The following is a 25,781-nucleotide window of genomic DNA, read 5'->3' on the forward strand; positions in this document are numbered from 1 at the left end:
GTCATTTGTGAATAATGACTGTTTTAACTCTTGTGTTCTAATCATTATCCCTTTTTCTGATTGATTTCTGATTGCTAGGACAATGTCAAACAGAAATGGTGAGAGGAGACATCCTTGCATTAATACCTCATCTTTAAGTATGATGTTAAGTGTAGATGTTTTTGCAGATACTCTTTGTCAGACTGAGAAATTTATTTTGTGTTGCTAGAGGGTGTTGAATTTTGTCCAACATGTTTTCTACATTGAGATGATCGTAGTTTTCTTCTTTTATTGCCTTCATAGGTGAATTATACTGACTTCCCAATGTTAAACCAACCTTTACCCTCCTGTTACAGAGTGGGGGTCTCCAAAAATCCCCAGAGCCTGCTGGTTGGGGGACAGGGAAAAGGGAACAGCTTTTAAGATGCCTTTGCATAACTATGGCTAGTAGCTAGTGTCTTAGTTATGCAAATGGCTTTGGTTCTCCCAAGGCCCCAAGGAGATGGGAAGGGTTTTGACCATGGAATGGTGCAGAAAGAGCACACAGAGCCTGTGCAAGGTTCTGTGAATGGTCAGAACTGGTTACCACACCCACTGCATCATAGGATGCAGTCATGGATTTAAAAATAGGCAGCAACCGTTTTAGAGAAGAGGAGAGGAGATCCACACGGTTTGCAAGAAGGGCAGAAGAGAACTCTATGCGGCTTGGAAAGGAAGGAGCGAACTCCATGCTGCTTTGAAAGGGAGAATACCATGTGGCTTTGAAAGGGCAAAGCACATGTTTTCCTGGACTGTTATACGGAGGCTGATGACATTGTATCCCAGATCCTGAAGGAGACAGCTGACAGATAAGGGATGGGGAACTTCTGGGCATGTTTTTGGGGAGTAAGGAAAGCGCTGGGTCCTGTGAGAGAACAGGGCTCTGAGCTGAAGTGCTCAGCGCCCAGGTTGGAATACTGTAAATAAAGACCTGTTTTCCTCAACACTAATTGTTGGGTTTTACACCAAGGCACCACGTGAAAGAACCCCCTTTCGCTCTGTAACAGTTTTGGTGACCCCAGATGGGGCTAATGGAACCTATAGCCAGGTTCGCTCTGTAACACTACAATATACCCTATTTAGTCATAATGTATTAATATTATTATCCTTTCTACATACTATTGGCTTCAATTTGCTAATACTTTAAGGAATTTTATTTCAGTGTTCATGAAGGATTGGTCTATTGTTTTCTTTTCCTGTAATATCTTTTTCAAATTTTGTATCACATACAGTATTTCTTAGGAGTCATCTATGCAAATATCAATTTGTCACAAGCCTAAGAAATGCAAAAAAAATTCGATTTGAGGTGTTTTACATTTTTTTGGTTTCTAAAAGACATCATGAGAAAAGTTTTTTAAAAAGTCATTTGTCTGATTCTGTAAAAATTTCTCATTCTGTATGTTAACAGAAAACTGAAAAAATTCAGGAAAAGAAATGAGATGTGTGATGAGTTACTAAATCAAAGTTCTGTTCTTGCTAGTTATGGTCTTTCCATTCATTTCAACCACTTCACAGTAATAGGAAAATAAAAAAATACCACACTGAGGATTATGCAAACTTCACCAATGTTTTTTGAATATCCTCAATTATAGTATATGATGCATAAAAATCCTGAGGTTCAAATTCCAAGCATAATGAAACTTAGTTGAAAACTATCAAAGTTTAAAACAATTTGTAGTTCTGAAAATAGATCCAATATTTTCCATTCTATGAAAAGCAAAAGAAATCTCTGTCCAACTTAGATATGTAAGGAGAACCCATCCAACACACCTTTAATAAAAGTGCAAAAGTCAGAGAAGTCTTCAAATGTGTACGTACTTTTACAGTAAAAAAATTACGAATTTCATATACAATAAAATACTGCCATTTATGTAAACAACAAAGCTGTACACACACAAACACACTGGTAAACAGAGAAAGGTCTGATAGAGTAACACTGAAATGAAAACAGCAATTACCTCTGGGAACAATAATTGGTGGGAATGCTAACTGCTTTTCAGCAATGGCTTAAAATTTTCTGGATGAAATTCTATTTCTGTGTAATTTGTATAACTAAAATAAACTTAAAACAATTGCTCAGGCAAATGAATCATGAGCCTTCACAGCAGTAGAAATACACATCAATCTATTAAAATATGCAGCTTCAAAGCTAGGGGTGATTGTGCCAGAGGCTACATGCTCAAATCCTACAATATAATCAATTTTTTTCTGATTATCTTTTGGGCAACAATATGCAAAATAAATATTTAGGGCTGCCATTCAATTATTTTACAAATAGATTTAAGAAATATTATTTGTTAACTCTCCCGCAGAAAAATATTCTCAACCCTATTCCTTGCCTCAGGCTTTCTTACTTATACAAATATTTTATCAGAAAATGAATCACATGTTCTGAATATTTAAAATGCCTATTTCTTAGCTAAGCTTAAGACCAACGACAAAAACCATTACAAAAAATAGTAACTACCTAGCAAGTAATGACTTTGTGTACCAAAAATATACACAAAATTAAAAGAAAAATGGCAAATGACACAGGATGGCAAAATACTGTTATCTTTAAATATATGAAGCTCTTACAAATCCCTAAGAAAAAGATGAATGGACATGACAAAAGAATTACAAATGGCCCCAAAACAACACGCATTTACTTTCTCACAGTCCAAACACATAATTAAAATAATTTTTTTCCACCTTTTAAATTGCAGTGAATTAACAAAATGATACCTATTGCTGGTAGGGATTCATTGGCCTTTCTTGCCTTTGTGTTGGTACAATACATTGGTACAGACTTCTGAAGAACAATCTGATAATCATTAGTTATCAAAGCTTTAAAATACCTTAATCAGTTAACTCAAATTAAGATTTCCATTTTAGCTTATTTGTAAATAGAGATCAATAAAATTAAAAGAACTAAAAAGATGTTTTTGTGGATTAGGACAGAAGACTCACTAAAGCCAAAGCACAAGCAAAGTTTCTCCAATTCCTTTCTTAAATTGGAAAAGCAGCTGGAAGAATCAAAGGGAAATATGTATGTTAGATTCTTAACTGCCCCTGTGTGCTTAATTCTGGTAAACATCACAGAATCAGGAGAGCAGCCTTTCCTGATACCAGAAGGAGGGAGTGGATGGATGAAATCTTTTTTTCTTTTTTTCAAACCCTCGCCTCCATTACTGACAGTAAAGAGGCACCAGTTCGCCCCTCCTGACCCAGCAAAGTAGCCGAGTGTGACAGTCCTAAAATCTACTTTGTTACTCTCTTATACAGTTTACTCAAACTTTGTTAATTATTGATTTAAGATGGTCTAGGTGATACTCTTCTATGAAGAAGTCTGCTTGATTCAGAGCTCTTATTTTCACCAGAATAAGAATTATGTCTTTGACTTCTTCCCTGAAAAACAAACAAAAAAAGCATTTTCCTCTTAAAAAATGCAATGTATGAGACAACAGTGAATCATCAGTTTTTAATCTGAAACAAAAACTTTACCTTAAGCCAACATCTAAAATAGCATAATATACTCAGATGCTACCTTCTCCAGATAATTATAAAGTTCCAATTCAGACTATTTCATGGATGCATCCTGGCAAATTTTAATGTGAATGACTGTAAAATGCAGGAAAGCACAGAGCAAATCTATCATCAGAAATCTGAGCTGTGGTATGCTGCTATCAGCCTGTATGGGCTATGATGGTGGGAAGCCTCAGTGAGAGTATTTACCCCACAGGCTTCATCTAATGCTACAGTTCTGGGCTTTGTAATTTTTGGAGAGGTGGTTCACCTGGTCACCACTGTCTTTAAGCCCCTAGACATCCAATGCTGTGAACGAGATACACAAAACGGAGATCCGGTTACTGTTGGGTAAACACCAGGCTGTAGACCTGTACTTAAAAAGCATTGAGACTTAAAGAATGGCCAGGAAAATTAAAAACATATTAAAGCATGCTTAATAAGAGGCTTTTGACTTACAGTTTTAATTCTAAATTTTCCTGTGCTATAGTTTTCTGGAAGTGCTTATTTTGGAAGCGATTTACATTAAAAAATATGAACTATATATAGCCACGTTGTGTGAGTATAAAATAGTGATTCCAAAGGCTGCACATAAAAATATCTAATAATCATATAGTAATTGTCTCAACAGAGTCTTAAAAGTAGAGAAAAAGTACAAATCTTTCTAAAAAGTGCTGAAAATATAATAGACTCCTTGAACTGTACTTATGGAGGTACAATTAAATACACATTACCTGAATTCACTTCTAGATAATTTATGTGCAGACTGCAATAAAAACTGAATGAAGTTTTCTAGCTGGGGAATAGATGTTCTCATGGTAGAATTTTCAAACCATTTTTCTGGTAAATACGCTGTTATCTGTTAATCAAAACACATGGCTAGTGTTAATAATAATAGTTACCATCAAAAGGCCTTTGCTAACACGATGCCATTTAATCTTCATAGTGATCATGCAGGTTGTGTATTACTTTCCCCTTTTATAGTACGGTTAAGTACATTTTGAGAATTTCCCTTCCTTTGTGAAGGTTATACACTTAAAAAAAATTATATTTTAATTCCAAGAGGTTAAAATAGACTACTCTTTATGAATACCTTCTAGTGGTACTTGTAACACTTTCTATACTCTGTATTCCTAAGCCATTTAATCTGTACAAAACATAATTTACAATTAAACACCAGAAATGCCTAAACACAAAATACTTTATCACAACTATAAAATACATACATTTAGTATTATTTCACTAAGATATTGGGTGACCTAGTATATGATCTACATAAATAAATTAGAGTTAAGGAATCAAGTAGGTGAGTCTAAGATACACAGAATAAAAAAGTTGTGGTTTTGATTTTCTTCTAATTTAATTCACTGCTTTAAAATGTCCATGGCAGCACAAAGTCAGTGGATGTGCATTCAATTTTTCTTTGGAAAAAAAATAAGGACAACACATCATTATCATGTTAAAGGTATTACAGGACTTGGGGGAAAGTTTTGGTAAAAACAGAAAAGTGTTAACAAAATAAATGAATAACTTCATAGCAGAAGGAAGAATAAGAAGGAGAGAAAAGGGGAGAAAAGAAAAAGCTGAGGTCTTACTATTCAAAGAAATTCTTGGACAACCAAAGAGGTTATGCTATGGTTGGTAAGATTAAGATCAGTACTTATATAAAGTACAAGTAGGGAGAAAATGCATCACGTATTTATTATAGAATGTGAAATGAAAGTTCTGGGATGCACCCTTTCTAAAATACATCTGATTGGTCAGCACCGGAAACACAGATGAGAAAAAAGATTTATCTTAGTTCTTAATAGCTCTTTGCAATTATTCAGAAAAAATGCAGACACACTGCTTGGCCAAGGCAGAAAGTGCTACAAAATTTGTTATGCCAACTGCATCTCTTCTTTAAAGTTCTGAAACCAACCCTTATTGGCTTGCAATTCAATATCATTTGCACCTGGCTCTCCCTTTGTTTTGTATCATGAGTCTCAATAATAAGTCTCATGGAACTGTGTAGACTTTCCATAAATGATCCCAGGACATAAAACCACATTGTCTTGGCATGGCTTTCTAGCCACAAGCTGTGGAGAGAATGTTATGTGTGTTCTTCTCTACTTCTGCATGTAAACTCTTACAGTCAAAGGAGACTAAATGGAACCTGAAACACAGCATGGAGGATGATTTAAATTTTTGGTAGATAATATAGCTTAAAAGTCCATGACATAAAAACCACAGCCAGAAAAATTATGGTTGGCTAGGAACTGCAACCTAATTTTTTATATGTATATATATATACACACACACATATATATATAAAATTTAAAATTTCTGTTATAAAGTATTTTCTCATTTCTTAAGAATTCTTCAACAACATGACTTTTATCTTATGGATAGTAATGTTTGTAAACATTTAGGTTGTTTTTAATTATCTTCTCTTATAAATAATGTTACAATAATATTCCTTGTATTTAAAATCTGTATGTGCACCACTGATTTTTAACTTAGAATAAGTTCCTGGAAGTAACATTGCTAATTCAAAGGGTATGAACTTGAAAGGTTTTGTATCAATCATGTCAAAATAGTCTCCAGAGTTGTTTCTTTTCCTCCACCAGTGCAGAGACTGTTTCCCAGAACTGGTGTGCCACACATTCCAGGTGAATGGTGCCCTGGAATGATGGGGAGCTGCTGTTTCTCTTTGCTCATGACAACAAAGGGAATTATATTGTTAACAACAGCAACAATGTTTGCCAACACAACAGGCAAATAATATCCTTACTATATTATTTGCATTTCTCTGATTATTAGTACTGTTAATCCTTCCCACGTGTTTAGAGGTTATTTTTGTATATTATTTTTTTGTGAACTGCCTGTTGAATGTCTTTTGGCCATTTTTAATCGGAATATTTGAATTATTTACTGATTTATACCAAGTTTTTTTACATATGGATATTAATCCTTGTTATATATAGGGGTAGGCAAAAGTAGGTTTATAGTTGTGAGTATGCAAAACAAAACTTATTCTTGTATTTATTCATTATTGTATTAATCATTATTATTAACCTACGTTGCTCACCCCTGTATTATAACTTTTGTTTCTCAGTTTTCCAACTCACTTTCTTTTTAACGTTTTATTATAGAAGGTTTCAAACACGAACAATGGGAGAAAGAATAAGTATAGTGAGCTCAATGAACCCATCTTTCAATTTTAACAGTGATTAAATAATCTTGATATCTTTTTGGTTACTGGTTTTTTGATCCACTGAAGTTTTTTATCTTTATCAAATCTAATACTTTTTTCCATCATTTCTTCTGCTTTATGTTCAGAAATAATTCCCTTACCATCACATACAGTCATTTATCTTTTTAGTACAACATTTTATTTCATTTTTAACACTTAATTCTTTATTTTACCTGAAATTTTTGTAGGTATTTAGTGAGAGGTAAGGCTCTAATATTCTTCTTATAAACAATTAACCAATATACTAATTTTTAAACACTGATGAGTTCCTTCTGGGTTTCTAGTATGTTAAATATTATAGATTTGTTATTATGTGAGCATCACAATTTTATTTATTTTGTTACAAAACAGATTTTTTTTTTCTTTTTCTTTTTTGGTGGCCTGTACAGGGACCGAACCCGACAAAACAGATTTTAATAACAATTTTTAAAAATGATAAAATTAGAATAATTTCCTATATAACTCACCTGGTTGCACTTTTTAACAACATCTGGCCCAGGCATGGCATTAAGAGCTATGATAAGGTAACGATTTAGTAGCCTTCCTAATCCTAGCTCTTGTAAGGTGTCATCTGGGAGGAGTCCATTCCAGAGAAGAATATTGCGGAAGAGCTAAAATAAAATAAAATGTCAAGTGACTAGGTACCTTTTCTCCAAAGAAAAACTAGAAGAGTCTCCATAAGTTGGTCAAACTCTTTTAAACTTTTACTACAATGAGCTCTATTGGAACTTTCAATTTTAGAATCAATAGAAAAATATTTCTAAATAAATACCTATTTCTAAATAAATACCTGATACATTCCAACCTCCACATCCTATTTTCTGTTTTTAGGAGAACCACCCAAAATCCATCTCAAATAAATCTCTTCAGCCTTTCCAAATCAACAATCTTCCTCCTCAGCCCACACTCTCCCAGAGCCTGAAGCCACTGGATACAAGACTGCAGGACCCCAGGATCCATCAAGGACTGCCATTAAAGCCAGTGTCACTGTTACCACTGTGTGTGACCTTAAGGAATCAATCAAACACTAGCACCTCATTGCTCTGATATATAAAATAAGATTAATAATAACCTGTAAGTTTGGAGATAACTTGGATAAAATACTCAAAATAAATTCTAATAAAATTAATATGGGTTGTCTTTCCTCCTTTAAATCAAGGTATTTCTGTGAATTTTAGCATTTTCCACTTTCTTTCCAATACTATATTTATTACTCTAAGTGCTAAACTACATGCAGTTATACTAACACGCAATGCTTATTTTATACTTTCATATTGTGATATTGCTCCCTCTTACTGGAGAGCCTTTATCTTGACTCAACCACATGACAAACATGAATTCACCCTATTGAAACTATTCTTGCAGAGGTCAACTGTGACCTCCTAATAGCCAACTCTGATAAACATTTTCAGTCCTTCTGCTAATTCTTTTCAATGGCATTTAACATTGTTAATTCTTGAAAACCCCTCACCTAGTTCCCTTGATGTCACTCTCTTGTGAGCATTCTAAGTTTCACAATTCATTCTAAGGCTTCTTTGAAGACTTCACTTTCTCTGTCCACCTCTTATGTTAGTGTTTCCCAAGGTTCTGTCCTTAGCCTTCTGTTCATGTGTCACCCAATCTCCTCAGAGGCTGTCACTTGTGACCATGGCTCCAAACATTGTATGTGGCTAACTCCCAAATGTCTAGCCCAGATTTGTCTTCTGCAATTCAGACTCACATATCCATATGTTTAAAACAGATCCTATCTTCCCTCCCAAACCTGTTCTTTTTCCTGTATCCCTTCTGATGCCCTCAAAGAATGTCATAAGTTACCAGGCTGCTAAAGTCATAAACTTAGCAAGCACTCTGCATTCTTCACATTATTAATTAGGCATCAAGTCCTTCCAATGGTTCAGCCTAAGTATCTTTTGAATTCACCTTCTCCTTACCGTCCCTACTGCCACTGACTTAGCATCGACTTCATTCTTTATCTTTTAGGCCAGGAGTTAGCCAACTGTGGTTTGTGGGTTAAATCCAACTTACTCCCTGTTTTTGTAGAGCTTGTGAACTAAGCATGGTTTTTATATTTTTAAATGCTTGAAAAAACAGAAGAAAATTTTGTGATATGTGAAAATTATATGATATTTAAATTTCAGTGTTTGTAAGTGAATCTTTTAATTGAAACACAGCCATGCTTATTTGTTTGTGAATTGTCTATGACTGTTTTTGCACCACAGTGCCAGAGCTCAATAGTTCAACAGAGACTAAAGGACTAGAAAGTAGTCTGGTCCTTTACAGAAGTTTGCTGATCTCCATTCTATAGTAAACTGGATTTAAAAGAAAAAAAATTTTTATTTTTGCAGGTCTTGGCTTACCTTTACACCTGACCAGAATTGTCTTTCTTGGAACTTAGAGTGCTGTGATGTTTTGTTTTCTACAGCACTAATTTGAAATGAAAAAGAAAAGAGACAATGCAAACAACTGTTAATCTTTCAGCATGAGAGTTTAAAAATCTGAGTGTTTTTGTTTTTTTTAACCAACCAAACTAAGCTTTAATGGAATATGAATGGAGGTGCTCTGATAATATAAAAATTACAAATGCATGCACACTTTGAGCCACCAAACCTATTTTTATAAATGGCTTCTGTAGATATACTTGTACATGTACAGAATGTCTATAAAATTACTCACAACACTGTTAGTAATGGTTTCCCACTTATATGCCCATTAGTACATCTATATGATAGCATATTATGCAGCTTAAAAAAGAATGAGGAAACTACTTATATAATGACATATATAATGACAGACTACTTATGTGAAGATCTCAAAGATGTACTAAGTCAAAACAGTAAGGTATGAAACAATAATGTACAACTGTTTACAATATACTTTCTTTGCTATAGGAAAAAGGCAAAATAAGATTACAACATATATATTTAACTCTAATTGCATAAAGAAATTCTGGAAAGGTAAAAAATTACTAACAGGGATTATTATTGCATGCATTTATGTACATAGCAAAGGAAGGTCAAAAACTGGGTGGATGAAAGTCAGGAGTAGGAAGGAGAATTTTCACTTTAAATACAAATAAAAATTTAAAAAGATACAATCATATTTTAGAACCATGTGGATATATTACCTGTCTAAAACATTAGAAAACCATAACAAGGCAGAAATTTTTACAGATATCTTTTCTTGATTCAAATTGACCAGAAAGCTTAGAAGTGCCTTTCTTTCCTCTCCAAAAAGCTCTTCCATCCTATGAGTACTCGCTGGGTAGCTTCAGTTCATGATCCATCACTATAACTGATGTTTTCTTAGCAAATGAATGAACATGCATCAAATAATACTTGTTTCATATTTAAAGTAAATAGAAAACTCAATAGATGCAGGTTCTGGCCCTTCAGTGATGTTCCAGGCCTTATGCTAGGCTTTCTCTGAGCCAGGCATTGTTCTGAGCATGCTTCATCTTCATACTGTCACTTGAGATAGGCATTAATTTAATGTCCTATTTTACATTTGAGGACACAGAAAGGCCCAATGTCATTATCTAGTAATGGTGAATCTCAGCTTCAGAATCTAGTTTTAAGTACTCTGCCATGCTACCTGTCATGTTCTGAAGAATAGCATTTAAAAAACAAAACGAAGTCCTATATCCAAGTGCTAAGCATCTTATATAGTATATAGAAGGTGACTGAGAAATGTTTGTTAAAATCTCTATTTGCACCTTAATGGGTATATTTTGAAACTAATATAGTTTATTTTGTATGATATTCTTAAATCTGCATTACATGATTAGCAAATTCATACTATCTAGGAATTAAGAGCTCTCACCTCTTTGGATACAGAGGAATAAAAACATCATCTTCTATTGCTTTCTTCATTCTTGAAACAATGGATTTAAGTAAATCCTATTATTTAAAAATTTAAAAGCATCAGTGATAGTCATAGGTAGAAATATATTTACCAAAAGAAGTAATTATTCTGTATACACACACAGAATCAGGTGTTAAAATATCAATTAGGTACAAAAGAACTTTATTCACCTATGTTATTGCATGTCACTGTAGTTGGTACATTTTCACTGCTGTATAGTATTCTGTTGCATGATACTACTGATAGGACATTTAGATGGTTTCTAGTTTGGGGGCTATTATGAATAATGTTGCTATGAAAGGTCTTGTACATGTCTTTTAAGAAGTAGTGGTGTATTTCATTTATATTCCCACTGGCTGTGTATGAAAAAATCCTGTTTGCTTACACCCTTACTAAAATGTAGTATTTTAAAAAATGTTTTCAATTCTGGTGAGCACTTAGTCATATTTTATTATGTTTTTAATTTTTCTGTTGAGTAATGTGATGTTAAGCATTCTCTCATATTCTTACTCACCATCTGAACATGCCCTTTTACAAATTACCTAATTAAGCTGCTTGTCTATGTATCTGTTTATTTATCAGGCCTACCTCTTTCTTACTGATTTGTAGAAACTTTCTATATACCTTACCTGTGGGTCCTTTGGTGGTTTGTTAATGTCCTTTGATGCAGTACATTCATTTTGGCAAATTAATTTTTTTATTTGTGTATCAAAAATTGTTAACCAAAATATTCAATCATAGGGACTTTTAAGAACATCAAGTTATAGGCATCCTTCATATTGCATGAAATATTATTTAGCTTAAGTCTATGAAGAAAGTAGTAACATAAATTTAAATATTTAATTAGATAATATTAAGTGAAAGAAGTAGGTTACAAATGTACATGTCTGTCAGGATTACAACTTTGGAATAAAATTCTGGATGAAATTATCCTGCAATGGTATCAGTCCTTGAAAAGATAAGGGGAGTTAAACAATTTTTTCCCATGTATTAGCAAAATTTCTATTAATAAGATTCTTATTCTTAAAAATGAATCCACATGTGAAAAATGAAAATGGTCCATTACACACTAGAGTTAGTTATTTTTTAAGTTAGTGACAATGTGTGTAGCACAAATTAAACTGTTATATACCAACCAAATTACTCATGAATGTAGAAGTCAACTAAATGTATTTTTATCATAAAAAGTATATCTAATGAAGTCTTATTTCTCATTCCATGTAAAATCTCTAACATATTCCTCAAGGGGCCACATAGCAATATTTAATAAACATTAAGAACAAAAAGTCAATGAGTAGGCTATTTTTATTCATGAGACTTTTATCTAAGTTTGACATTGTTTTCAAATAAATTGCATAAAACAAAAGAAAACCAATATTCACAAATTTGAAAATTTAGCTCATTAACTTTTCCAAGTATTAAAATACATTATTTGGTGAAAAAGTTCTTCAAACATGAAGTTTTCTTTTTTTTTTAATAATTTATTTGTTTGTTTATTTTATTTTTAAAGAGAGGGGAAAGGAGAAAGAGAGGGAGAGAAACATCACTGTGTGGTTGCCTCTCACTCACGCCCCCAGCTGGGGACCTGACGTGCAACCTAGTCATGTGCCCTGACTGGGAATCGAACCAGCGACACTTTGCTCGCAGGCTGACGCTCAATCCACTGAGCCACAGCAGCCAGGAAACATGAAGTTTTTAAAACAACTAGATACACACCTTTGTATATATACTTTAAAACAGCTTTGAAAAAGCACTTACAAGCTCTAGCTAGTTGTTTTTACACTTTTCTGTATATCCTAGGAGATAATCCTGGGTGGCTTGGGTGGATATTGAGGCCCTCAGGGAGGAATGAGGACGGGTGCTCACCAGAGCAAAAAATAAATTTAAAAAGATTTGCTTGCGTGTGTGTGTGTGTGCAGGCGTGCATGTGTGTGTGTTGGATGGGTAAGGTTTTATTTGAAAACTATTCTGTTGATAAAAAGAAGTTTGAAAACCACCCAACTGATGCCATTTTCACAGTTCCACTAACTTGTTAACTAATTTATGCTTAAAAACATGTAATAATAGGAATCATTTTCTCTTAAGGCCACCCATAACTTTGGGCAGCTACTGAATATTAGATTTTAATTAATTAACAATGAGAAACTTCTCTCTCCTACATCTTCCACTCCATGGTCCTCGTTTACTTCTTAGGATTATACAGGACAATTTTAAGCTCCTTTCCATTTCACAATTCTTCAGATTTTAAGACTGATACTTCACTTTTCTATATCTTCTCTTTCTCATATAATCTTAGACACACTTTATTTAACATACATACACCCACAATTAAATGCAACATACCTAAAGAAGTCTCATCTGTGGGTAGAGCACATATAACATTTTTGCTCAAAATAGCACATTTCTAATAGGATGAACTCCAAATAGTCTTTCTGTTACTCAAGTGACACTATTAACTCATTGGGTTTCCTGTCGATGATCTGTCTCATCTTTTATTCATGCAGAATTTTTAAATACAAAATTAGGACATATGTATATTCCTTTTACATTTTATATTTTGAGAGTCAATCCATTTTCTCAGTATCTTGAAATCCTTTTGGATTCTCATTCTATCCAAAGGTCTATGATAGAACTCCTAACTTTTTGCTATTGAGAAATTTTATTAGCATGTGTTTTAAATACATCTCCATCCAGTTCAACACAAATATTGAACAGGGCCATCGAGAAGATATGTATTATAAGATTCCCTCCAGGTAGTCACATCCCAATTGATCAGCATTCTTTAGGTACACTCTACCAGTTTCTTTGTATCTAACACTACCTGCTCAGCTTATCTTTCCCCATTTGATCCACAAGAACAATCATAACCTATTTAAATACATTACCTACTGTATCTGTACAGTACCTTACTTATTAGTAAAAATAACTGAGGTAACATATTGGGAGTCTATGCTTTGATAAATAATCATTTGTATTTAAGAGCCCCATTAATGATAGATTATAGTAAACACTGCTTTTTTTTTAAGTGTTCATAATGCACCTCTGAAATAATATGTTTTAGAACCTTAACCAGAGTCAAAAGTATTCTTACCAGGCATTAGCTTATAGAATCATTTGCTTCTTACTTCAAAAACTGGAACTATGCTTTCTGACTCCTTGTGAAACTTTCCTCATCTCTTTAATTTCTTATATACCACTGAAAAAATATGATGATCTCACTGGCAAACTGTCTTAGTAACCTAAAATATGTAGTTCATAACTAGGAGTTTTGTCAGACCAGAGAACATTTTATAGTCTGGAGATATTTTTGGCTGTCAAGACTGGGGAGCCCTGGCTGTTGTGGCTCAGTGGATTGAGTTCTGGCCTGTGAACCAAAGTGTCATGGGTTCGATTCCTAGTCAGGGCACATGCTTGGATTGCAGGCCAGGTCTCCAGTTGGGGATGCATGAGAGGCAACCACACATTGATGTTTCTCCCCCTTTCTTTCTCCGTCCCTTCCCTTCCCTCCAAAAATAAATAAATAAAATCTTAAAAAAACAAAAAACAAAAACTCTGTGGAGTGTTCTTGGTATCTAGTTGGTAAGGCCAGGAAAACTGCTAAGCGTACTGCAACGTACAGGACAGCCCCAAGACCAAAGACTTATCTGTTCCAAATGCCAAGAGTGCTGAGGCTGAAAAATCCTGATGTAGTCCAGTCTCCTACTAATAATGCAAAGAACCCATTTTTTGAAATTTTGAGTGCAAGGGCTTCCAGAATAAAAATTACCAGTATAAAAACTTCATGTTGCTGTATGTTCAAATCCTATCCCTTATTAGATCCCAGCTCAAATGACACTTCTTACATAAACTCTTCCACTACATAAAGTAACTTCTCTCTCCTGCCTCTCTTTTGAAGTTTCATAGCACTTTACCTGGGCTGCTCATGGGGAGGCACTTTGGTCAGTGAGATGAGTTTGGGCTTTAACAAGTTACGACTAATGAAGGTTCAAATTCTACTTCAAACTCAAGGTATTACTGTGAGCAAGTTTTTGAGACTATTTCTTCATCTGTAAAATGAAGCTAACACCCATTTTTTTTTTTTTTTTTTTTTTAAATAAGACTGCTGGGACTAAGTAGAATGAAATAGTTACAAGACATAATGGAGTGCCTAGTATACAGCAGGAATTAACTACTGACTTCCCCACTTCTCACTTCCTATTTTATTTTAATTAAAAAAAAATTTTAAATTTATTTTTAGAGAGGGGAAGGGGAGAAGGGAAGGAAAGATCGATGTGTGAGAGAAACATTGTTTGCCTCTCACATGCCCCCAACTGGGGACCTGGTCTGCAACCCAGACATGTGCCCTGACTGGAATCGAACCCATGACCTTTCGGATCGACGGCTGGCACCCACTTCACTGAGCCACATCATCCAGGACTCACCTCCTATTTTAAACGATATATGTACATCTTATTTCCTCTAAAATTACATGCTTTTTGAAGACAGGATCATGATGGAACCTCTTGTCTGCCTCTTCTTATAGTTTCCCTCCTTCATGATAACAATTTCAAGTGCTAAAATGTAATGGTGTTAAGAATATGAATATGATATGCCTCCTTGCTTTTCAACCACTTGGGTAATTTTATTTTGGGTGCTCTCCAGTCTGTCAATCTCTTAGTTTCCTTAAAGCTCAAGATAAAACTCATTTACTTATTTAACTGCATGAGTATATGACATTTTCACAAACAAAAAGAGTAACAAAACACAATACTACAATGAAAGTAAGATTCAACAGACTCTCACCAAGGACTCTAAAAGTTCCTCTTTATGCTTTATGTTTAGCAACACTCAATTCTAAGTCATAGTACAATGAGGATCTATTCTATTGAACTCTGAATCCTTAGAGATAATTGCTCCTTGGCAGATTACAAATAATTAGTTAACACAGCAGATTTTTGCCAAAAGAACAAAGGAAATGAGATATTTTTTTCTTTTAAAAGGAATGACTGCACTAATTCATTTATGGCTATTCATCTCTGCAGGGCCAATGTACATTCACAGAGCTGAAGGATGGCTGGCTGGGCCAGGAGAACATAAGTCAGACTACTGACCAGAGAGATAAGCTAATAAGAATTAAAACTATTAATCTGGGTCTTATCATATGTATGTGCATCCTCTAATAATGATTACCATTCCTGTTAGAGTATTCAGGAATATCAAAGTATATCTTTCATCTTATTATTATAAACAGAAAAAAATGGTCAATTCTAGTTTCTATAAATCAGTACTAGGTATGTTTTTCCCCCCCAAATAGTTTTCTGATAATTACATTTTGTGTATCTTCTGTGAACAAAAATTTATAATAAAGTTATATTGATTTGTAACTCTGGAAATTATTACCTGTTTGCCTTTACTAACTTCATTCTCACAAGTGGAATGTTCTTCAAGAATCATTCTGCAGTGTGTTATTAAACTTGTTGTCTGTGAGGTCGACAAAGGATCCCATATGAATTCTACAAAGTCTGAAACAAAAATTTCAGTGGTGCACAATTATTTACTCAACCACTTTGCTTGTTACATATAAACAACCAAAGCTTTTTAGTAAAGATTACATCTTTCTGTTTGTGGTTTAAAATCCACACCAATCATCACCATTACATATTTGCATGCACCCTCAATTTCCTTATCCTTTTGGGCTTTGTTGAACTTACCTAGTTAAATCCACCTTGTCACCAAGTCCATGCTTGCAATCATGCAGCTAAAACATAGCTGGAAAAAACCACACTTTAAATTTATCACCATGATACTCTAGTGAACACTGAATGCTGCCAAGCAATCATACTGTTTCCTTGGCTCACTCCTTCTCCCTCTACTCTAGAGGACTATTTCCTGTCTTCTTCCTCCTTGCTTGTGGAGTTAAGAAGAGTCAAGTCCAAAAGTTAATGGATTTTACTCTTCTAGATGACTGTTTCTTACCTTCTCTTCTTCTCTCCTGCTCTCACTCTCAGCAGATTACTTACTAGTTTGATGGAAAGTAGAATCAGGCAGAAGCAAAGCTTCATAAGCTCCTACTACAGCATCTAGACAGCAACCTGCATGTGTGCCCACATACTCTAACTTGTCTCCCATTCCTATGCATGAAGCACTCACACTTCTCACTAAGGTCAACTCTTTATTTGTACAAAAGATCCCAATCCTTTTGGCTTATTTGAAGATTCTGCTTGGAACTCTACTATCTCACTCTGGTATCATCATCACTTCTATTGGATCTTTTCCATCTGCCAACAAACACTTATTTCTCTTGTATTACAAATAATTGTTTTCTTGACCCGACTTTTCCCTTTAGCATTACACTCTTTCCTTGATTTTAAAACAAAATTATTCAAAAAACATGGCTAAGCTTCCTATCTCTATTTCTCTCCTTCCATTAACTCTTGATTTCACTTCAATTAGGCCTTATCTCCAAGCAGTCACAAGTGACCTTCACATTGCAAAATCTAATGGTTGAGTCTAGTCCCCATCTGATTTACCAGCAACAATTACAGCAGTTGATTGATCATTCCCTCTAGAAACATTTTCTTGACCTGGTTTCCCACCTACCTCTCTGCTCTCCTTTGCCAGCTGCCTGTCACCTTTTTGACTTTCTAAATGATGGTATACCTCAGAACTCAGGGCACTTGCTTTCTGTTTCCTAAATATATCTACACCCTTTGTATTTAAAATCATTTTGGTGGCTTTAAATGCCATCTATGTACTCACAAATCCCAAATTTACATCTTCTATCTGGACCTCTCCTTTAGGCTCACATACTCAACAGCCTCGTTGACATACCCATTTACATGACAGGAATCTCAAACCCAAGAATGTCAAGCTGAGCTTCTGATACACTCTCCAACCCCAAACTTGCTCCTCTGAACTCTTTTCTACTTCAGGAAATGGCAACAAAACCAGGAGTCCTGCTTGTTTCCTCTCTATCTTGCTCCACAACCAATACATTAGCAAATTCTGTCAGTGCTGCCTTTGAAGTATATATAGAATTCAACCACTTTTTGGCACCTCCACTTTTAACATCCTAGCCAAGCCACTATATTCCTTTGCTTGGATTACTGCAAAAGCTTCGTAACTGGTCTGCCTACAGTTCATGCCCAACCTAGTAACCAGAGTGATTTTATTAAATGTTAAGGTAGATCATGTCACTTCTCTGCTCAAAACTCTTCAAATGGTTCTCTTTCACTTAGAGTAAGAGATCAAGTTCTTACAAATGACTGCTGTTCTTGCTAACCTCTTGTTACTCCTGCACCTTGCTCACTCCACTATAGCTATACTGACCTAAGTGGTTTGTCAAGTACATCAGGCTAGCTTCCACCTCAAGGCCTTTGTACTTGCTGTTTCTGCTGCCCTAGTTGCTATTCCCTGATATATACTCATATAGCTCTTTTCTTTACTGCCTTTTGAAATCTGCTCAAGCTCAGTTGAGACCTTCTCAGAAGGCCTTCCCTGGCTAATATATTTAAAATTGCATTCATCTTTTTTTTTTTTTTTTCTTTAACTGCACGGGTCTACTTTATGTGGATGTTTTTCAATAAATACTGTAAAGTATTTCTTTTCCTTATACATTTAATAACATTTCCTTTTCCCCCTTCTTACTGATTCTATTGGGGTGACACTGGTTAACAAAATTTTATGTTTAATGTGTACAGCTCTACAGTACATCATCTGTATCCTGTAATGTGTGTTCACCGCAAGTCAAGTCCCCTGCCATCACCATTTATCCCCCCTTCTATTTTCCCCACCCTCCCCTCCCCCACTGCCCAGCATTTACAACACTGTCATCCATGTCTGTGAGTTTTCTCTTTTTTCTTTTTTTGCTCAATCCCCGCATGCCCACCCCCAGACATCTGTCACCCTGCTATGAGTCTGTCTCTATTTTGCTTGTTAGTTCATTTTGAACATTAGGTTCCAAATATGAGTGAAATCATATGGTATTTGTCCTTTTTGACTGGTTTATTTAACCTAGCACAAAGCTTTCTAGGGCCATCCATGCTGTTGCCTTCTTTTTTATAATTGAGTAGTATTCCATTGTGTAAATGTACCACAGCTTTTTGTCCCACTCATCTACTGATGCACACTTTGGTTGCTTCCAAATCTTGGCTACTGTGAATAATCCTGCAATGAATATACGGATGTATATATTCTTTCAAATTAATGTTTTAGGTTTCTTCGGATAATTTCTCTTTGATAATTTATACCTTTTCCCTTATTTTTCTCCTTAGCCCTTGTAACAATCTCTAGATTTTATTTATCTTGTTTATTATCTGTCTTCCTCAGAGAATGTAAGCTCCACAAGGGCAGAGATTTATTATTTTGTTTACTGCTGTATATGTGGAAGCAACAACACAGCCTGACACAGGGTAGCCCCTTATAAAATACAAGTTAAATAACAGGAAAAAAGAAATATATAGATTAAAAAAAAAGTCAAAAACAAAACGGCTATTTCTCAAACATCTAGAAGGTTAGGCTTCTAATAACCTTAGAAATATTCAGTTCGCTAATACTGAGAGCCTACCATGTGCCTAGCATTAAACAGGAGACACAATAATAAGTAAGACTAGGTAGCTGCCTTTGAACAACTTTGTCTAATGGCAAATACAAATGCTTATATAAGCATTACAATTCAGTGTATAGGTGCCACCATAAATATGAGTCCAGAGTGCTACAGGAACCCAGAGAGATATGCCTAAACCAGTCCCTAGAAGTGATGTCCATACTGAATCCTGAAAGATGAAGAGGAATTGGCTAGCCAGATGAAAGAGGTGGGGCTTGGGGTAAATGGATGGAGCATACAAAACGTAAATGCCTAGGAGAGTACAGCTCCAGGGCAAGAGAGGTGGGAATGAAGAGAAGTAAAGCTTACCAAGAGATGGGGCTGGAGAATTACTAAACAGAGATGTGATTCTGAAAGGCCTAGAAAGCTATGTTTAAGAGTTTAGACTTTACCCTTCAGGCAGTTAAAAATACTTAAAGTGTTTTAAGTGAGGTAAAACAGAATGAGACTCACATTTTAGACAGATAACTACAATTATAGTATAGGAAATCAATTAGAAAAAGAAAAAATAACAGATTTGGCCATTGCTTATATAAAGAGGTAAGAGAGGAAACATTACATGACTTGAAGGTTCAGGTTTGAATACATGGGTAGATGGAGGTGCTATTTTTCTAGATAAGGAATATAAGAGGAGCAGGTCTGCAGCAAAGGTGACAAATATGATTTTGCATGTGGGATTTGAGGTGCCTGTTACAAAGTGTTATCAAAGGGTACTTTGATAAGAGAGATCTGGTACTCTAAGAAGAGATCTGAACTTGTTTTTCCAATTCTTTGGGATTTAAAATTATACAGAGCAGCACTACCCAGAAGAACTTCTTGTAATGATAGAAAAAACATATCTGCACTATCTAAGAGCTTCATATGGTTTTTGTGCATTTTAAATATGGCCGGCGTGGCTTAGAAACTGAATTTCATTTTACTTAGTAGAAATTTATATATTATAGCCACATTAGTTAGTGTTTATTACCATATTGAACAACACAGATATATAAAGGAGAGTGTGAAATTATCCAGGGAGTTCATGAAGAGTGTAAAAAGGGTCCAGGACAGGACATGTGGGTAAATATAAAATATTAACTTCTCATAATGCTACTTATTTGAGGGACTATTTACTTGTAAATGAAATATTTGAAGGTTTTTTTTTATTTTAAATAATTTATTTGTTTATTTATTTATTTATTTATTTTTAGAGAGAGGGGAAAGGAGAAAGAGAGGGAGAGAAACATCACTGTGTGGTTGCCTCTCACTTGCGCCCCCAACTGGGGGCCTAACATGCAACCTAGTTATGTGCCCTGACTGGGAATTGGACCACCGACACCTGGTTCGCAGGCCAACACTCAGTCCACTGAGCCACAGCAGCCAGGGTTTTGGAGTTTTTAAAGACAGTACTCAAGTGAGTTGCACATTCTATGCTATCACTAATATTGCTAGTTAAAGGTAGTAACTTCCTAATACATCTCATGATTGCACAGCAAGTTACACTGAGAAAAATATTAAAATTTAGTCAAGTTGGCTGAGAGGCAATATAAAGCTGGCTGCTTTATCTTTAAGAGTTATGCAGACTTTGGTGTTAGAATCCATTCTCAGTGACAGATATTCTCATCACGTACAACTTCAGGTAAAACACATTTTTAGACTGAAGCACAAGCATTACTGTTAAGTGCTTCTGATTGCCAGTGGCAGATATGAGGAAAATGCAGTAATATCTTTTTCAAAGAGAGAAGAAATAAAGAGAAGAAACATAAGGGACAAGTTAAGGAAAAGAAAAAATACAGTAGTAGGGACAGGAGTGTGCCACTAGTATAGGATCTAGGAGTTACAAAAACAACACTAATGTCACAAGTGTTAAAGGCTAAAGACTATCAACAGTTTGATAGCAAATCAACTGCACAAACAAGCACTTTTTAACCAGCTTAAATTATGACATCTGTTGATTTTTACTGCATATTCCACTTTCTTGTATTCAAAATCTTCTATGACTATAACAGAAAGTAATGATCTTATAATACTCTGCCCAGGAACAATTTAATTTTATCAAGATTACAAATAAGTACCTGTAAGTCGAGGAATAATTGTTTTGTTGATGACAGTAGACAAGATTTTCTTATCAGAACTATCTTCCTTCTTTGAATCTTCCATACTGTTATCCATAAATTCTTCTATAGGTGTGAACCATGACATCTGTTTTAAACCTACTGAATCAAACTTATAAATACAATTATCAAAGTTATAAATAAATTCTTAAACATTAGTTTATTTTTAAAAGGTTAACTTTTTCAGTAACCACCAGAGCTTTCTATGGATCAAAGGAGAATAATTCCATATTTTAACTGCTTATACACAACACCAGAACACCAAGGCTAGGCAGGATGACATGACTAAGACAGAATGTCTATGCAATATGCACGCCTTTCATACAGTCATTTTTTTGACAAATACTCCAAAAATGCCCAATGTGTGTTCAGAGCTGACCATACTGCAAGTACTGTTAGGAGCAAAATATACATTTATAAAAATTTATTTACAACAAAATTCACTTCTGGCTCTCAATTCTCATAGGTTCTAATGTGTATTTTGCAAGTGATTTAGCTTACTAGGCAAACAGCAAATGGCCAATTATTATTTGTTGAATGAATGAATGAATGAATGAACAGATGTCTGCTAGGCATTACAGAGTACTCCATTTAGCTTGAGTAGTTAAGAGCTAGGATGCTGTTCCTCCAACTCCCATCACTTTCTTAGAGATAAGCCTGGTTCTTATACTACGAAGAGTATGGCCTTGAACCTAACACAGAACCAATAGGCATGCATGACTAGGGCGGATAAAGATACAAGGACATGGCTCTATCCTTCACTTTGTTAAATCTCCACTTTCAGCTACCCTCTCTTGCCAGAACTTCATTATCTCATTTCTGTTTGCTTACTAGACATATTTAGATGGACGTTCTGTTACCATTTCGTTATCTATAACATAAAGCCTCCTTCAAAAACCCTTTCCCTCTTTGAAAAGTCCTCTTTTCTACTAATGGAACTACCATTTTTCTAATAAACCAGAATCCAAAATTTGCAATCATTTTTGGATGTGGAGTGTTAGGTTTATTCTTATCATTTTACTGATTCTTGCTTTGTAACACCTCCTGTAATCAACTCTTTTTCTCTCTTTCTGTTATCACTATCACCCTATGTAAGGAATTCATCACTTAGAACTTGGGCTACAGCAAGCCCTTCCAGTATATATCTTCACCTTTTATTTTCCTTGCCTTTAGGTTAGTCTACTGCTAGGATCTCTTAAAACATTACTTTCATCATGTCATTCCTTCCATTATTTACTAAAACAAGTTCTTATCTCTTAATTTAGGATCTGAACACCTACCTGTACAGTGTCTAACTCCTGAACTCTATTTCTCCTTATGCACCTTTACGGAATACCTTTTTTTTCTCTCTCCCCTACTGTTTAAATCCTATATACTTTTAAAATAACCATTAAAATTCCACCTTCTCAATGCAGTAGCTTTACCAACCATCTATTTCCAATAAGTCATCGGCAACTTCAGAACTCCTGGTTCCTATGTTGATTTCCCAAGACTAGAATTCTTAATTGCCCTGGCTGGTTTAGCTCAGTGGATTGAGCGTCGGCCTGCGAGCTAAGTGTCGCTGGTTCGATCTTCCAGTCAGGGCACATCAGAGAAGGAAAACTCTGACTCCAAAAAACCTCCGCTGCCTTGCGGCATACCTCTTCAGGGGAAAGGCTAAGGGAGTAAACCCCGACAGAAAATCCGGAGCCGGAGTCCCTAAGGCGGTTTGACGTTGTAGTCAACACCGGCAACTCCTGCGGTGCACCTGAAGCCAAGCTGTATTGACTCTGTCTTTCCCTTGGACCCTTCAGCTGCGAAGAGAGGGGGGGTCTGCTGCATGGGCAACAGCAGACCCTCCATATCACCCTGCCCAGGCTCTGTAGCTTCAGCGTCATCGCAAGATGTCGATTCAACACGGGAGGAGACAGATACCATGTCACTCCCGAGTCGGACTGCACAGCCATTCTCGGCGGTGCAGATAGACTCTTAAGAAGCTACACCATCGTCTCTCGAGACGGACGGCTGCCGACGACGAGAATTCTTAAGGCTTACGACCACCTTTACTTTTTGAGTGATCTTAAACTTACTTATCAAAGAACAAGCTTAAAAAATATTGTTTCCTTTACTGCTGTTTAGTGCCACTCAGACTCAAAAATAAAGTGCAAACCTAGATGGATACAGACTATTACTCCAAAGCACGAATTACCAACTCCAATTCTAAAGGCGAGGTATATTATAGCTAACCTGATAACATGAGAATTTAAGTAACTCATGTGATCAGGGTTATTTTTTTTACATGTTAAGCTTAAATACCTTAAGAGGATTCCAGTCGATCAACTGAACTCGTATTAGGGGGTTTAAAAGCTTTGGTATGCATAAACCAATGAAAGCTTCAGAATAAGAATCAGGAAATTTTTCTCGCCATTGTTGAAATTTTAACAAAATATTCTGGATATCACAAAAATCATCATGCACATCTTCAAAAATCTTCTTATGATTCTGTAAAATGTCACCTGTGAACAAAATGAGTCTTTGTTATAATACATTTTAAGTGTGCTTCCTATAAACACAGTCATATAAACTATATAACCAGTTGAACTGAAAAACTTTCCTTTGCTATTAACAATTAGTTTTTTATCAAAAAATCACTTTAGTAAAAATATCAACACTAATAAAAACTACCAGTTACTGAGCCCCTGATATATTTCCCAAACATTACAAATACATTATCTCATTTCATCATAACTATCTTCCTTAAAAGGTAGGTGTTACTAGTCTACTTATTTACAGATAATAAACAAGCAAACAAACAACATCGGATTTAGGGAGGTCAAGGATCCTGAACAAGATCACATAGAATAGAGTCCCTCTTCAAACCCTGTACAGCCCACAACTCTTTAAACCATATGTATTTTACCTTCTCATAACGTTACAATGGCTTTTCTATATTCAATTATTTAAAATTACAAGTGATAATACCAGAAAGTATGTAGTGGAGAAATAACACCAAAAATGTTCACGGTTCTTTATAGCAAGAGATGAGAAAGGCTGAAGGGGAAAAAAAACCTATAAAGACGCAGTAGTACTCACAATGCTCCTCCATTTTATCCCATTTTTTCAGAAGTAGGAAAAGTCTTAAAGGAAAAAAAAAAAAGTGTCCTTTGGCTCCTGAAATTTCCCAGCTATTTTCTATATCTTATGTATTTAAGGGCAATCACTGCAAAGCAACTCCTATCATTTCAATACTTCACATAAAGATACATTAGAAACTTGCTGACTGACCTTGGCTTTTTTGGAAGTCAATCGTGTCTGCTGAAGACAGTTCATCATCACTAGATGTTCCTTCTTGATGATCACAATTCCCAGAAAGCGCCCTTGCTTGTCTTCTCTGTGCCCTATATTTTGCAATAAACCGAAAATCAATTAAAAACAAGCAGCTCTTGTTGAAAGTAAATGCTTTAAAACAGAAAAAAGTCATAATTTACTTAAAATGTAATACAGCATTATATTAGCACATAATTTTATGTTAATATTTTTGACACTTTAGCTTCATTAATGTGAATTGGTGATTCTCTCTCTTTATTCTTTTAAGACATTCCCACTAAGGACATTATGACAGGCTACCCAATTTTGAAGAATGGGTGACAATATAATTAGGACTGGCTTCTACTTAGCAGCATTTCCCAGCCAGATACATGCCATTTTACCTATTCCTTCTGACTGATCCAAATACACCAGTGTGTTTTTAAACCCTGGGATTGAGAGTTTAAATTACATTAAGACTGTTGAACTATATTTTGGTTTTACATCATTCTCACAAATTAATTTTTAGGTTATGGTTAATTATATTTAAGTAGTGAAAAATACTTGCTCAATGATGCTTTAAGTCTTCAATTTATATAGCTACCTTCGAGATTCGACTTCTTCTAAAATCCATTGAGTTTTTTCATCTATAACTAAGCTTCCATTTGTTGATGTCTCAGCTTTGCCTGTTTTCAAAAGAAATAAAGAGAAATACTTTGAAAACAAGGTATATCTTGGGCAGGTATGCGTATGTGTATATATAAACACATAATATGCTTAAAATCTATATTTCATCATGCAATGAACTTGCCATGTTAACTCCCTACCACAATATTAATAGAATTTAATTTGCAAGCCTACAAAAATGTACCTTGGCTGGAGAATATAGTTCAGCACTTGAGGCAATAACAAAATTCTACTATTAAGGTTCTTTCCTCCATATTTCTGTCTGGTGGTTTCCACTAGTTTTTAGTCCCTGTAGCTAAATGCTAGGTACATTTGCATTACCAATGTTATTTGTACTATTTCCTATTTTAGTATGTACCATAAAGCATGACCAACTAAATGTCATGTGTTTGAAAGTCATTTTGCTTTTGCTATTATCACCTACTTGATGACGGCCTCGTCACTTCCACTATCCCCTGAAAGCACCTTAATCAAAGGAAGACATTTCAGAAAATACAAAACCAGTGTGAAAACT

At 35.0% G+C, this 25,781-nt stretch overlaps 1 protein-coding gene across 2 annotated transcripts in view; it reads right to left on the reverse strand.

The window, feature by feature from the left end:
• Window positions 1-1,765: 1,765 nt before the first annotated feature.
• The window catches only part of GCFC2 (GC-rich sequence DNA-binding factor 2), a 41,595-nt gene continuing 17,579 nt past the window's right edge, over window positions 1,766-25,781 (reverse strand). For both annotated transcript variants that reach the window (XM_090281607.1, XM_090281606.1), the window contains exons 8-17: window positions 25,185-25,266; window positions 24,560-24,672; window positions 23,591-23,790; window positions 21,257-21,407; window positions 15,998-16,119; window positions 10,577-10,653; window positions 9,115-9,181; window positions 7,225-7,368; window positions 4,257-4,381; window positions 1,766-3,405 (exon numbers count right to left, since the gene is read on the reverse strand). In XM_090281607.1, coding sequence (XP_090137733.1) covers window positions 3,288-3,405; window positions 4,257-4,381; window positions 7,225-7,368; window positions 9,115-9,181; window positions 10,577-10,653; window positions 15,998-16,119; window positions 21,257-21,407; window positions 23,591-23,790; window positions 24,560-24,672; window positions 25,185-25,266 — 1,199 coding nt within the window. In that variant the 3' untranslated portion in view covers window positions 1,766-3,287. The remainder of the gene's footprint in view (window positions 3,406-4,256; window positions 4,382-7,224; window positions 7,369-9,114; window positions 9,182-10,576; window positions 10,654-15,997; window positions 16,120-21,256; window positions 21,408-23,590; window positions 23,791-24,559; window positions 24,673-25,184; window positions 25,267-25,781) is intronic.

The sequence above is a fragment of the Furipterus horrens genome, unplaced genomic scaffold (assembly GCF_987537825.1).
Source record: "Furipterus horrens unplaced genomic scaffold, mFurHor1.1.pri manual_scaffold_6, whole genome shotgun sequence".
Lineage (NCBI taxonomy): Eukaryota > Metazoa > Chordata > Mammalia > Chiroptera > Furipteridae > Furipterus > Furipterus horrens.